This window comes from Neopelma chrysocephalum, unplaced genomic scaffold (assembly GCF_003984885.1).
Source record: "Neopelma chrysocephalum unplaced genomic scaffold, ASM398488v2 Primary Assembly neopelma1_59, whole genome shotgun sequence".
NCBI classification, from domain to species: Eukaryota; Metazoa; Chordata; class Aves; order Passeriformes; family Pipridae; genus Neopelma; species Neopelma chrysocephalum.
The window spans coordinates 17,887,496-17,902,846 of NW_020897714.1; the positions used below are offsets into that span (position 1 = coordinate 17,887,496).

General features: G+C 44.7%; 1 protein-coding gene across 4 annotated transcripts in view; it reads right to left on the reverse strand.

Annotated features, from left to right (window-relative positions):
- Positions 1 to 15,351, reverse strand: part of CACNA1I (calcium voltage-gated channel subunit alpha1 I) — a 92,338-nt gene that overhangs the window by 9,368 nt on the left and 67,619 nt on the right. For 2 of the 4 annotated variants that reach the window (XM_027680196.1, XM_027680194.1), the window contains exons 25-34: positions 13,637 to 13,746; positions 12,897 to 13,030; positions 12,084 to 12,154; positions 8,432 to 8,510; positions 7,762 to 7,883; positions 6,670 to 7,008; positions 5,898 to 6,044; positions 1,661 to 1,777; positions 1,111 to 1,279; positions 89 to 285 (exon numbers count right to left, since the gene is read on the reverse strand). In XM_027680196.1, the coding sequence (XP_027535997.1) occupies positions 89 to 285; positions 1,111 to 1,279; positions 1,661 to 1,777; positions 5,898 to 6,044; positions 6,670 to 7,008; positions 7,762 to 7,883; positions 8,432 to 8,510; positions 12,084 to 12,154; positions 12,897 to 13,030; positions 13,637 to 13,746 (1,485 nt within the window). The remainder of the gene's footprint in view (positions 1 to 88; positions 286 to 1,110; positions 1,280 to 1,660; positions 1,778 to 5,897; positions 6,045 to 6,669; positions 7,009 to 7,761; positions 7,884 to 8,431; positions 8,511 to 12,083; positions 12,155 to 12,896; positions 13,031 to 13,636; positions 13,747 to 15,351) is intronic. The other 2 variants (XM_027680195.1, XM_027680197.1) reach the window with 2 other exon arrangements.

Genomic DNA, 15,351 nt, shown 5'->3' on the forward strand with positions numbered 1-15,351 from the left:
CCTTTGCCCTCCTTCTCGTTCAGCCCTTTCTGTTTGGGTGTGATGTGAAAACTGAGTTCTCCTAGCAGAGGGAAGAAGGGTTCCTCACCTGATGAAGAAGTGAACAGTTCACACTCGGAGATCTCAGTGATGCCCATGAGCCTTGCAGAGAGATCTTAGGAAGGTCGCATGGACTCGAGGACTTCTCAGGCCCTGTCTGGGTGGCAGACGTGGCTGGGTGGAAAAATTCTGCTGGTACAGGTAACAGAGGGCAAGATGCACCTGGAGGGAAGGGGCTAGGAGGGACTGACAAAGCACCAAAGAAAGGGGAAGAGAACAGAAATAGAAGAAAAAAAAGTGTAAGAGCCCTCTGATTTGATTTGGTGCCTTTACTGCTGTTACACTGAGGGTCCTCAAGTCCAGTGTACAAAGGATATTCAGTGACACACACTCCTGGCCAAGAAGCCTTAGGCTGGTGTTCAGACAAGTCTGGTGTAACATGCCCATGACCATTTGCACAAAAACCTGCACCAGACCCACAAGACCTAACACAGCTCAGAGTCATAAAGTAACAGCCCAGCTTGCCCCTGCTGTTGCTCTTGCGAAGTATGTATCACTGCCATAGGATTTTCATCCCAGGTTCTGCAAGGGTTGAAGGGAGATAAATAAAGTGGTGGTTTGGGATCCTGGGGACCACAGGAGAGTAGAACTGGAGCACTTCCACCAAGGACGGACATGTGTCATGTTCTCTGAAACTGTGCCTGGGGGCAGGGGGTAGCAGTGTTTATTTACTGTGCTGAGTAAGCACAATTCATCCAGCTGACATGACAAGGGAATCTGTCCCTACTCTTCTCTGACCATGCATGGGCACACTACTGTGAATGGGGATCAGCTCTTTTACAATACTTCACACAGTTATGTCTGAGGGAAGATGCAAGATCTGGCAGCTAAAGAAGGAACTGCTCCTCACACCATTCCTGAAGACCAGCAAACTGAAAGCTAATTCCTGGTTAGTGTAACCCCATGTCACATTAACTCCATTTCTGGTAGAGGGGAGGCAGGGGAAAGACAGAAGAGCTGAACCAACCCACACTTTCAGTAGACCTGGAGAATGATGAGAACTGTGCTCACCTTTGGTACTTTCATGCTTTAGCCAAGACTGGACTGAGTTTAAGGGAGTATTCTCCATTTCACACAGGTAACTGTCAGGGTTTGTAGAGCCATCCTCACTGGATATTGGGAGCAGGCATTCCCCAAGATTGTCTGCCCCATTGGAGTCAGGGCTGTCCTGGCCATCCTGCTGGAAAAAATTAGTGAGGGCAAAGCCTTGCGAAATTTAATGGCAGATGGTAGAGCAGACATGTCAAAACCTCAGAAAGAGCTGATTCTGATAATACCTTCAAGCTAGTTAAGAGATGCTCAGTTTTCCCGCCCAAATCCCCTAAATTTAGACTCATTCAGAGGAAGTTATTAACAGTAACGAAGAGAACTTCCAAAAACATATATCCTTTTGTTCTCCTCAAATCCTTCTCCATGGTATGTCTCTATGGAGAAGCTCTTGAAAAATGACCAGAATTATATTCCTCAGCAGGGACACCTGGATGAATATAGAGCACTTGAAATGAGCAGGGGCATAAATACAGTGCATGGTGTAACATGCCCATGACCACCTGGGGCTGACCTTGATCTGCTTAGGACTCAGCTGAGAAGTGTTTCGATTGTCTGACTCATCTCCTAGAAGGATGGAAGAGGACTTGTCTGAGTTGAGGGATAATCCTTCCATTTCAGCCAGCTGGACCTGCAGGAAGGGAAAGGAGCTATCACAGGTCATGCCTGACATTCACATTTCAAGCAGTCACACTGTTTATGGTGGATAAGTGAGAGCCTGTAGACCCGAGATCAATTTTAGGTTATATTCCCTTGGATACATCAGGAACTGCCTAACCCAGACCTGGGCTGGGCAGGAGAATTCATTTTTTAAGGAAGGTCAAAAATATGATGATCTGCAAGCAGCCCACCACCAGTCCATGCTCCTCTAGTGCCAGAATTGGAAGAACGAGTCCTGAATCTGTCACAGCAATACAGTTGGCCCAAGGCCCTGCAAGTAAAGCCAGGCAGGCAGAGGGTTCCCTCAGGCCAGTGACAAGGCAGCCTGATCTGCTGAGGGATGAGGGGTGAACCCCTCTCTCTGAAGGCACCACAGACAGCCCTGCTTAAACATGAAGGAGCTTTCATTCCAGGGATAGTCATGCCTCTTGCAGTTCATGCCAGTATCATGCGTTTCATATTCTCTTACCTTCATTACTGAAACCCTGTTTCCCTCCAGCTGTCCTAGGTCTTCCCTATTCCCTCCCCTCTAACCTACCCAAGACTTCACTTAACACCATCTCCCATTCTGCTCTTCATCCCTAAACTCACCCCTCCCACCCCACTCATACTTGCGCTCTCTTGCTTTCTGAAAGCAAGTCTGACCGCTGCGTCTTTCTTATTCTTGTGCCTCTGCTCCAGACCCATGCCTGACCTTGCTTAATCTTTTGGCCTGCTTCATACCACATGTGCCCTCTCCCATCCTCTTTCCTCCAAGCTTTCAAATCCCCTCTGCCTGACAACTTTCTCACAATGCCTGAAAAGCAACTGCAGTTGCTTTGTCCCTCCTGTGCTTGGATTTCTGTCACTGGTCTCTAGAGTCCCACCAGTTCACACCAACAGCAGCTAACTCTTGAAAGCTATATTCTGGGTTGTCTCAGAGGACAATGAGGACAATGAGGACAGCTTGCTTCCTGGCTGTGTATCTTTCTGGCCATGTGTTTGTGTTTGCAAGAGACAGGTACAGCTTTTATGGCATGACAGCAGGTGAAACATCTGGAGAGAAGACTCTTTAGAGCTGGAAGTTTAGTGGCTTGTGCCAATGCCAGAGAGTGGAAGAGGTCTCCATCTGAGGGATAATGCCTTAGACAAAGGGCACAAATGACACCCTTACTTGAGATATTCTGACAAAGGAACACGGTGCCGTTCCACCATGAAGAGAGTGCAAAACCAACAACTGCTGCTCAGAGCACCAACACACAGAGAGCCCACAGTGAACTTATATCAAGCACGCTACACAACCACCAGTCAGCAACTACTTGTGTAGAGAAACACTTAATGTGTGCACTTATCTATTACTCGCCTAAGAGGTTGTTACACCGGGACAGCCTTACAGCTGTGCTTGTAGAGACATGAGCGTGAAACATGGTAACATCTGTGACTACCTTCTCCATCCATAAAAAACCGATTTCAACAAAAGCCAGAATAGTCTGTTTGTCACTGCTTGAAAATTCTGACCACCTGGGATCTACACAAAAAACATAATCAACAAAGTCTTGAATATATAAACTGCAGGTGTGGAAACACTAGTGCTCACTGACAAACTCCTACCAGTAGTTAAATGCACTTGAGCCACCAATACATAAATGTCTGTCAACCATCCCAAGAATGGAAGGATAGCAATGACAAGAGAAGAGGTTAGCACCATGAAAAAAGGAGATTTTGTTCTTATTGATTCCCTTACTGTAGAATATTTTAAAATCTGCTGACTAAAGATGAGGAACAAAAGAGTTTTAAAAATTGTAGTAGGGGGAGAAGGGGCTGTTCACTAGATCATAATCCATGAAAACTGCCAAGAACATCAACCTGAGACACTGAACCATGCACATAATATCCCTCAGAAAATAACTAGTTGCAGATAAAACTTTAAAAACAGACCTGTGATTACAAAAATTCTTAATTGTATAAATAATTGGTTTGAAAATAAAGTGTCAGGAGCATAACTGGGAAAGGTGCTGAGCTCAATGCCACAAAAAGCTTAGCACATATTAATAAGTTTGAGTATATATTTAAATGTTGTGTCCATCCACTGTGCTCAGCATCTTGGTTAATTAAATCACCAGTGAAATCAGAGTGAACATTTTTGGCTAATAAGTGATTTTTGTCACAAGGGCAGAGTTAAGGGTGATATGGTGGACTGGTTTTTTGAATACATGTGTATTGAAGAGGAGTAGATACAAACTATTTTTCCTACGTAACCTGCTGTCAATTGCTTTGAGACGGTACAGTTCTGTCTGTGTGTACAATACCTATTTGAATATGTTGATGTAGCAGGGTAAACGCTAATTTAATGACTATGTGTATTCCTGATGTTAGCTATATATCCATATAGTGATTTCCTGTTCAAATTTCCTCAATGTTTTTTTACTATGGAATATGAAGAGAAGGTCATGACTTAAAATCCCGAGCTGTAGTTTTGATTCATATAATCAGACATAAAATATCTACATTTTATTACTGAAGTTATTCTTGCATATATAGATAATTTCTTCTTGAATCCATATTTTAGATATATTGAAATGTCAGTTTTGAAAAATAATTTATGGCTCTATAACAACCATTAGAAAATATGATATAAGAATAATTTTTCAGTTGTGATTATTATATCAGATGCTGCTGTGGCTGTGGGTTACACTTGAAGATTTTGCTATCTAGTTCTCTTGATGGAAAGGTAAGAAAACGTGTGGTTGTCTTCATTCCTAAGTGGGATACAGAAGGCTGGAATGTTTTAAAATGTAGCAAAGTAGCTGCAAATGACTTAATTTTGGGGTAATCATTCTGGAATGCCTTAGAAGATCTCATTTGCTGAGAAAGCTGAGCACCAATTGCTGAACATAAGGACTTAAGTAAAGCAGTGGAAATTGCAGTTAATTGAAAACTAGTTATTTGGTTGCACTAATGAAGCATCCATTTGTGAAGTGTTGCAATAATAATAAACTACAGCAATGTTTGCATTTTGATACTTTCAAAGGGAAGCTATGGGGATGAGCAGATAGCTGAAAAACTGAGAAAAAATTAGAACATCAGAACTAGGCATCTGAAGCCAAACAAAATAATGCTTTCTTCAAACATGGATAGAGTAATTTGCCAATAAGAGCTCATTTCCCAAGTTTCCTCGTTTCTTTATAAGCGATAGCAACATATCAAGTTAGTTATGGGGAAGGAGAAAATGAAGATTGCCACTGATGCACCAATTTACTGTTAGATAAGCCACACTACTGCTACAAGTCTGACCACACAAAATTGGAGCACTTAAATCCAATAAAATTACTTCAGATATGAAATTAATTCTACTCCTCACCTAACTCCTCCCAGACTACTTTGTTCCTGAAGTTTCACAACCTGAAAAGACTAATAGCTTAGGAAATAGTTTTCCAAAGCATCTACCAACTTCAGAAGCTCAAGTCTAAGCCATTTGGTGTCCTGCTCTTAACAACAACCCATTTGTCAGCTAACAAACTTTATCAGTGGGCCCATTTTTATTTAGTTTTTGCTCAAACTAATTAACTGGTTTTCACCACAAACCAATCCTTGCTCACGGAGGGTGACTCTACTCAACAAGGCATTTAAACATGTGCTTAATTCGTCGACCTCAACAGGGAATAAGCAAGCATGTGCTTAAAACAAGGAAAAACACATACTTAAATCTCCCACTGAATTGCTTCTGAGTGCTGTCATTGGGGTGAGATCCTTTGAGTCCTCCATACAACATGAGCGTGAACCTAGCCTTTTCTTGCAGAGTTGAACACAACAAGAGCTGCCAGGATGCCTTCATAATCATTTCTCTACAGGTCATTCAGTCCCTCCTGACCTGTAACCGGTCACGTCTCACTTTTCCACCACCTCAAACATCCACCTGTGGCTGAACAGGGCAGGCCTGTACTAGAGGCAGTATCAGCACTTCACGACAAATAACAAACACAGGTCAACAAGGTCTATTGGCTACACAGTCTACAGTCAGGAGCACACATCAGACGACCTGTGGGCATGTGGGTGTGGGTGTGCAGGCCCTGGGGGGAGGGTCCCCTCACACATCCTCGTACGCAGGTTACCTCTTGCTTGTCATGGTTACACTTCTCGCACATGGCCGGCGAGGAGTAATGGTGGAAGACGGAGCCCGATAGGTTATCGATGATCATTAACTCCCCGTCGAAGGAGTCCTTAATAATTAAAGAGACACTGTCCAGCCATAAGTTCTCCTAGGGGACAAGAAAGGGGGGAGGACGGGAGAGATCATTTTAAAAATGTCGAGTTTTTTGCTTTAAAGTTTCATGTGAATTTGGGGCTTGGTTCTCCAGCCTGACTCATCTGGAGCAGCATCTTGTTCTGCAGGTACTTGCACAGGGTCACTGGGGGAACACTTGCTCCATAGGTTGTGTAAAGATGCCAGAGTTCAATGCAAAAAAAGAAAATAAAAAATGAGTGACAGTCTTCACTCACTTTCAGTGCATCACAGCACTGCTCACACCTCCCTTTCAGCTTTTCTGGAGTGCCTCACTCTTCAATCTGCCATTTCCCCTGCACTCATCTCCTGAGCTCCCATCTCACATTTGCTCCTGTCACACCTTTAGCTAATCTGCTCCATCCCTCCTCTGCTGGCCCTTAGGTTCCTACACCATGATGACAATAAACAGGACACACTCTGTCACAGCCTTGTCCCTACGTGATGCTACCAACTCAAAAGTCTACTGCTGAAGGCAAACCTCTCATCCTGAGGTGGAAGACTCTGTCTGCTACTGCTAAGCCCTCAGTCATCTACGCTGCCCAGCTTCTACCCACAGCTACTTGCTGCAGTTTGGTTAGTAAGCTCAAAGGTGTACTCACCTGGGCTGGAGAGTAACATCTCATGCACAGATGTCCTTCAGGATCTGTTCTACCACCATCTCCTCCTGTTCCTGCTCCTTTTCCCTGTCTTGAATTTGGAGAGCCTGACTTGCGGGAGCACAGCCCATGAGCAATTTCCAGCTCAAGCTCAGCATCCATCTCTGCATCCTCCTGGGCTTCTTTGTTGCTGTCGTCGAGATGCTTCATGAGCACGGCTACCACCACATTGATGAGGACAAACTGGGCTGTGAGCACAAAGCTGACAAAGTACAGTGGGGAGATGAACTGCAGGTTGCTGAGGCAGCTCCGATCATCGTGGCTGCAGTCACGCAAAGTATCCTTGAGGGGAAGTTGGGTTTGAGAGGGAACGATGGAAGGAAGGAAAAACTGAAGTAAGAATAAAGTATTGGTTACTCTTCCTGCCAAAAATCACTGATGCCAACGGAAAGAACAAGGAAAACACTTCTATCATGCCATACCCATTGGGATAATGAGGTCCCCAAAGAATCTGGGACACTATCTGTGCATATGCTATCTGCTTCAGAGGGAAAACATCCAAAAGCATATGGAGCAAACTACTTTCAGACCATCACATGCTGCTGCCAGTGTAGCCCCACACATGTGAGCAAGACCAAAAATGAGCAGTCTGGTACTGTCTTCTCCCCTCCAGACTCAAAAACACCAAATGCGATCAAAAAACTTGCCTTTCTCTGTGTCCTCTGAAGGAAGTAAGTATTTATTTTGGATTTTCCTGGTACCTCTGCAGATGGGTGCCATGTACAACACATATGTCCTATGCTCAACTTTGACAACAGACCTTAATACAGTGAATATTTCCTCTTAGCTTGGACAGTCTTCTTGTTCCTCCCAAGGAAAATTGGCACTTTCTCAATCAGATGTCTCTAGGACTAGATGAGCCCAAGGTTTGAAGTTACCATGTTGGGGAGAGAGACTCTAGACCAAGCAGGGATGTTATCTATCAACCCAGCTTCTGTATTCCTTCCCTTTGCTAGCCCAAACAGTGCTGAACAGAGCACGCATCAGAACTTCTCCTCCCCATAACTAGGAGATTATTGTCCTAAAGGCAATTACCTTCATGATCCCATTCCAGTTGTCACCTGTGGACACCTGGAAAAGTGTGAGGAAGGCCATCCCGAAGTTCTCAAAGGTGGCATGGCGGCTCATGCCCTCACAGGGGTTCTCATCATTGCATACTGAAAAAAAGGGGATTGCAGCACTCAGTGGAGGACACATTACCAGCCGTGAGATCAACAACACAAACTCACAGCCTGAAGACCTCAGGTAATGGCATCAGCACCCTGCCCAACAGCTGGCTGTTGGCCATCAATACAGAAAAATCCCTGATGGCCCAGCCCTGGGATATCATGCAGTATACTCTGTTGCTCAGGAGTATCCTCTGAATATGTCATTGTGCTGCCTTTCTTCTTGATCAATGTTCCATGGCAAGAGATGTAAATAAACTTTCCCTAACTTTTTCTTGTAATCTTAAAGGCAACATCAAGGCATACAGTGCAGGAAAAGCAAATGTTTAAGAATATAAGAGAAACTAGAGGCTGCTTTTATTTTGTTAGACTGTTAGGACAACAAAAATTTAGAGGAAATTCCTCTTATATCAATTATGCATAAGAGAGAATAAAGTCCATCAAATAATCCAGTCCCTTTATTGAAGAGTACTGATTTTGAGAAACCTCAACCAGCAGGTCTGTAGCTCACACTGGAGCATGGTCTGTTTTAGACTTACCCAGTTTTCCAAAGAGCTCCACTCCTAAAGCAGCGTAGATGAAAAAGAGGAGCATGAAAAGAAGTCCAAGGTTTCCCACCTGAAAGCAAAGGGCATGGTCAGCCTATCCCAAAACTCATTTCAGCTGTACAGGCAAGTGTTTCTGCCTTTCAAAGCCTGAAGAGAACAGCAGCGAATTCCCAGTGTACAAATGCAACCAAACAATTGTTCAACACTACGGAAATCATCGGTCATGGCTCCAGCTGCAGCTGGACTCTTTATCCAGTTGCCTTCATTCCAGCACAAGTTCTGGCCAGAGCTGACTGAAGTGTGCAGTTTCTGGGACAGGTGGAGACAAGCACATTGGAGCAGGGGCACAGAAGGTAAAGCCAGTTTGGCTGGGTGAAGGACAAGCTGTGAGTCAGAGCATGGAGCCATGTCCTGCAGTGCTACATGCCCCACCAAACTGCCTAAATCCCTTGAAGTTATGATCATGTGAATAGTGCAAGAACAGTGTTCCAAGGAGACAGGGACACAGGTACACCAGCACCAGCTACAAGCGGAGGTTACATCAAGGCTTGTGGGAGGAGTAGGCAGGTGGGAAGGAAGAAGGGTAAAGAAGTACTTTTAAGATGTCTGTAGAGAAGGAGGAGAAGAGAGGGGACTATGAAGGAGTGAAGAGAGTAAGCAGAGCTACCTTTGCATCTCATGAATACTAGGTCAAAGCCTGACTTCTGGACCTTCAGTGGCTGCTGTTGGGAAACATCCTCATGAGAGGATTGCTCCTTCATGGTGCAAAAATGCAGCAGCAATATGGGCACTGCCACTCAGTCCTCACTCTCCCAAATCACAGCTTGCCTCTGAATCTCCTCCCACCCTGGCACATGGGGCAGTCAGATTATATGTCAGGACCTGGAGTGGGTTTTGGAAGAAGCAGGTTGAAGAGTAGCAGAAAATACTAGTAATGGTTAGCATAGTGTTGGTGGAACAAGAGAAGTAATGGAAAAATTAGGTACCTAGCTGGCATATGGGTGTTTCTGAAGAATGGAACAGTTTCTGGTCTGAATGTATGTGGTCACTGGGCCTTTGTTAGAATCATCCACTTCAGGAGTCTAATTTAGTCATTGCAACTGCTGTGCCATCCAAATTCAGGAGAGAAATAAATGATTCAGCCCACCCACTCCCCTGAGCTGCCAAGATTCTGGCTCCCTACATACTCAGTGGAAGAAAATATTTCTGATTACTAAATTGGACACCATAGTTAATGCTGTGAACACACACCACTGGGTCTGTGTCTACAGGGCATTAAGAAAAAGAAGTTAATAAAACTTAACTAAGGACTACATTTCCAAAGGGCTCCTTAAAATTAAAGCTCTTTTCACTATTAAGAATTGCTGCAGTATAACAAAGACAGGAAGGGATTTGAAACAGGACAACTGGAGATGCCTTGTATGCCGTTAGCAAGCCGAAATCCCTGACGTGAGTCTGTGCTCTAGGAACAAAAAGAGAAAGGTCAAGAAGAGGAAAAAGCACAAGGGAAAGGACAGCTTATTTTAAACTGCTTCTTTTGGCAAAACCAATAAATCTTGGAGAATAATATTACAGATAACGCAATTGTCCCCCAAAGACCCAGTGTATAAAATATGGACACTAAATTTATTCTTTTAACAGTGAAACTGGTGGATTTTAGCCCTTTAAGTGTGGATTTTTACATAACTATGGAGTGATTTTTTATCCCTGTTACACAACTTTATTAAAGAAAGCCAAACTGTTACAGGAGGAAGTAAAAGCCAGTCAATAGGAAGTGCATTGATCGTAGGCTTTGATGCTGGAGGGATTAAGTACTGCTTGTTATTACCTCTCAGGAAATACCTAGAGGCCAAACCTTCTGACATCTGCTTGTTTTGGGGCAGATATTAATGACCTCCAAAAGACCTGATCTACCAACTTGGTTAGCAAAGGAGATGTAGGTAAATTGGAGAGAGAAAAGTCAGAATTTACAAAGTATGGAAGAATATGTTTGTGGCTAGGACCAGGAGCAGGGACTCATAGGTCCCAGCCGTGCTCTTTACAAAAGACTTTACTCTCTGATGACTCAGTTTCTCCATCTACATGACAGGGATATGAATATTTCCTAGTCTCTTATTTATTCTCTATATTTTGGGGATAGAAGTTGAGTCTCATCATTTAGGTGCAAATATATTGCAGAGTCCTCTTACCAAGAGTTTATGGATACTATTTCATCCAGCTCTGTGTGCATCTATCTGGGTTGCAGAATAAACATGCCACAGACATGCAGATGCTGGATCTGAAGACCTGCTCCATTCCAGACCCTTGCCTGAGAAAAATCATCTCTTGTGGCTCCTGGAATGGAAAAGAGCAAGGTGCAAAGAAGCTTCACTGAGTCAGCCTAAGGCAGCAGAGACAGAACTAACAAATGTTACTGGTCCAAATCTGCCTGCTATAGGAACATCCTTAATCTCCTGTTCCTTCCATTGTCCAGTGTATCTCAGCCCACAACTGTCCTGAATTATGATATTATATATCCTACATATGAATTATTATTATTGTTATTATTACTATTACTATTACCCAAAAATAATTATTGTTTAATAAAAAGCATGGGAGATCAGACAGAGCTCAAGATCCATAAAAGATCACAGAGTTCCCGTCTCACTTTTGTGCAATCAGATTCCTCTTTTTCAGATTGACATTTGTTGTCACCAACATCAGAAGTAAATTCCTTGGGTAACTACTCATGCTGTTTTCAAACTGAATCTCAGCTCATCATTACTCACCAGCACTGGCACATTAGCTGATAAATCAACTGAAAAATGCCTGTGCATTTTGATATCACGCAATATAGTTGCCTTCTCAGGGCCTGCCAGGGGAATGGCCTGATGTATGATCAGTAGAGCCACTTGGTGCCACCACTTCTTGCGTAACAATTCTCTCTTAACAATCCAAAGGGAAGGGGACCAGACTCCCTGGCTGCTCATCCATCATGGAGGATACTCACAGTGGGTTTGAAGCCTGTGTAAAGCACTGTGTCAGCATCTCATTTGGGAACAGCTGCCGCTCACAGCTCATGAAATCCTTCTGTCTAGCTGTCTTGCAGCAGACACTTAACTGCCGGCTGCGTGAGCCACAACAGAGCATATCACTGCTTCTCATATATGAGAAGCTCAGAAACACAAAGGGATCCAGGAGGAGAAAAGAAGAAAAAGAAGGAAGGGGGAGGCACTTGCTAAGAAAAGAAGTGATGAGAGTGTGAATGAAAGAGAAGGGGGGAAAAGAGGGCACATGCAGGGAAGGGTGAGAGGGGCAGTAATACGAAGACTTCCTTTCCTCCTGAAATGGCTGCCAGTCACTCTTTCCTGCTTATGGAGAGGAGAGAAAGGAGCTGAGGACTAACTGCAAGCAGTTAGACACTAGCTAGACATGATGTGAAGAAATCTCCCTTATCCAGGAGTCGAACCTTATTTCAATCACCCACTAGAGAACAGAGATGTGAGGTGAGCTGTACACCCCTGAATGACATGAAAACTTGGACATGACCTTCAGGCAGTTGCCTGCACAACATAGTAGGCTCTATCTTAGAGATTAAACAAGAATCAGCCCTTTGGAAGAAAGGGACAGCAGAGGAGTCTTTTGGGAAGCTGGTCTGTTTTACCTGTGGCAGGGCTTGAACAACGGTATCCAGCAGCGCTCGCATTCCTGTGGCCATCTTCAGTAGCTTCAGGACTGCCACAACAAGCACAAGAGAAGTGTGGTTCAGACTGAGCTCAGAAACTCTGTCCTTTGTGTGACTTACTAATGACAATAGCACAAGATAGATGTCCTGTCTCCCCTTGCCCTAGAAAAAATGGATTTTTCCCCTCATCCCCCTTTTCCCTTTTGACTGTACAACCACAGTTGTTCCTTCTACTCCAGTCCATATCCTTTTTACTAAATACTCTGCTTCTACCACCCATGCCTATTGGACTTCTGGTTCACCAAGGCACTATAACCAAGTGCTCCTTTTCTCAGTAATGTGTACCCCAATTGTTCCTCTGCTTGGATTTTTCCTTCCATCAGTTTCTCTTCCTCCAGATACCACTGTTAAGCCAGCTTAGCACACTTTGGCCACCATCAGGAAGATTCAGGCCCCTGCCTGTGCAAACTTCAACCTGCTTTGTGGCCTCTTCTTCACATACCATTGCCATGCTTGCCCCATAAATAAGAAACAGAGAAAGTTCAGTTCTCACATGATCTGCCCACCCTCTTAGTCCTTCACCCCCAAGGGAGCCAGAAAGTCTTATCCTCTAGGCCCTCTTTCATCACATCCCAGAAGAATCCCCGCTGGGTTGTGACAAAGGACACCCTAGAGGCTTCTCTAGGGCTGGGGACAGGGTGAGCCTATGACTGTACAGCCACTGCTCAATGAGTCATGGCACCAAGTCCCACTCCATGGCCACATGTACCCTGCCTTCGGCCAGTGTCTCACCCCGGGCGATACGCAGCACCCTCATGATCCGGATGATAGTGGGGTTAATTGGGAGAGCAGCATTGATTTCAATCTCTTCCAGTGTGATGCCCATGACAGACAGCAGCACAATGGCCAGATCTAGCTGGTTCCACCTTAAGAAGAAAAATTGAAGACAATAAAGAAGATAGAGTTTTTCCATTTCCCTGAAAAACAAAGTGAATTGTTTCCACTTCAACCTAAACATTTCTTTATGTATGAGTTCAAGGCCCCACTCTGAGTCAGCCTATATGGGCTTTTGCAGACAAACAGAGATTCACTTTGCACCTAGCCTGAGCAGCCAGAGGCAAGTCAGCCTGATTTGGAAGCATGGAGCTGTGTTACTGTGGCGCTATGCATTGACTAATGGGCTCAGCTTTCTACGGCCTTACTACCTCAAATCAACTTTGTTATGTATGTTCTGTTTCAGAATGCTCACAGTTTGCCTCGAGGGCAGGAAAAAAAGTGTCTCTCTCTAACCTCATCTCCTTTGCTTTCTAGCCTAACCAGCACATGCCAACCAAGAGGCAATTTTTGGACAACTCTCACTATTGCCTAGGCATTGTAGCTCAGGCAGACTGAGGTGAGGTCCATGCTGTGCAGAACTGGGAGGCAGTCAGGGCACTCTGCCACCACCTCACACTCTAGATAGGGAATCGTCCTCAAAATATCTACCCCAAACCCAACTGTTCCACAGCCATGGTTGACAACCCTCTGCTCACCTGTCTTTGAAGAATCGTCGCAGACCAAATGCCACCAGCTTGAGGACTGCCTCAAACACAAAGACAGTGGTGAACAGGTAGTTGCAGTACTTGAGGGCGGTCTCCAGGGACTTCCAGCAGAAAAAGAAGGCAAAGAATTTAGGCAAAAGCAACATCAAGCACAAACCTCCTCTGTGTGGGGACTCTCCTAAGTGCCAGGTATTCATTGTGAGGTGGGGAAGCTACTCCATGCTTCCGACCTACTTGAATGTGGAGGCTGTCTACTAAGGGCAAGCACCAGCTGGCTTCTCTGCCCCATGTTCTTATCAGGATCCTTTCTCCTGTACTGTTCAGCATGATGGGGAGGAGGAGGCTATTGCAAGAAGAATCCACAAAATACCATCAGCCTTCTCTTCTGCCAGTAGCCTGTGCCACCTGGATGACACCTTGTTAGTGGCACTGGCATAGCTATCAACCAGAAGTGAAGAATAAAGGTTACTCCAGTTGTGGACATAGGTCATCTCTGATGGGAGGAAACCCTGCTGTGCCTTGGTCTGGGGCCAGCATATGTCACACCTCTGAGCTGATTGGCTTTTGGTTCTTTTACATGCTGCCCCTTCTCCACCACCAAGGACCAGCATGAGCAATGGGCAGTATTTGATGGCGTTTTGTACTGGAAGGGTTTGAAGAGCTTTAAGAACATTGTTTAACAGAGCCTGACAACAGGCTGACATGGCCAGACCTGTGTTCTAGGGAAAGGAGCTGAGGAGTAAGGAAGAGGAGTGACTTATTCAGGAACAAAGGTCTGATGTGAGGATGTCAACAGGTAAAAGTTGAGAGTTCCTGCAGAGTAAAACTGGGCACTATCAAGGGCAAGATAAAAGCTGGGCAGTTGGGCAAGACAGGCAAGAAACAGAGGAGCCTGGTGGTAGATTTGAATGAGGAACAGACAGATTCATCTGCTGCTCAAAGCCTGAGCTACCTCGGACAACCTGTTCAGACACCAGAGCTGCCAGCCTAAACCAAACTGAAATGCCACTGGGTAGATGTCATGATGAATGTTTTTTCTACATATGGAAGCAGAAGGCTCCTTTGATATGTGCAGCATACATTGTTTCCATCAAAGGTATCTAGAGCTTTGCCAGAACACTGAGGTACGTGGTCTTCCCCAGCCAAAGTGTAAAACTTATTTGACCTCCAAGGTGCTGTATTGGGAATCATCCCCTGCAGCTGAGAGAGGCTCTACTCAGCACTTTGGCCCTGCAGCTTCTCTTACTAAAAAAAGGTGGCTCGGTAAAGACATCCCATCCCATGACGCACAACCAGCCACTCTAGTTTTCTGAGCTCAGGCCATATGGCAGGGGAATTGGACTGATATTTGGAAATCTGATGCAAAGCCTGAAGCTCCCAGGACACTGCTGCTTCCACCACTCCTATTAGGATCCAGGGGAACATAAAAAGCAGAGCAGGGAGCTAAATTTGGGTGACCCACAAATCCACTTACTAATATAAAGGACAGAGACTTAATTGCACCATGCTTTCTAGGGGCCTGACTCTTGCTTAGACGCCTTCTCTCTATTGATTTTAATGGCTAACAAGTGTCTGAGTAGGAACTACCTTTCTGGATACCTGTGAGACTCTTCACCCAACTTTGCCTACTACATTAAATCTTACAAAATTTTAACAGTAATTTTTAGAGACAGTCAAGTGTCCTATTTATGCTGGTGGGCAGTGGT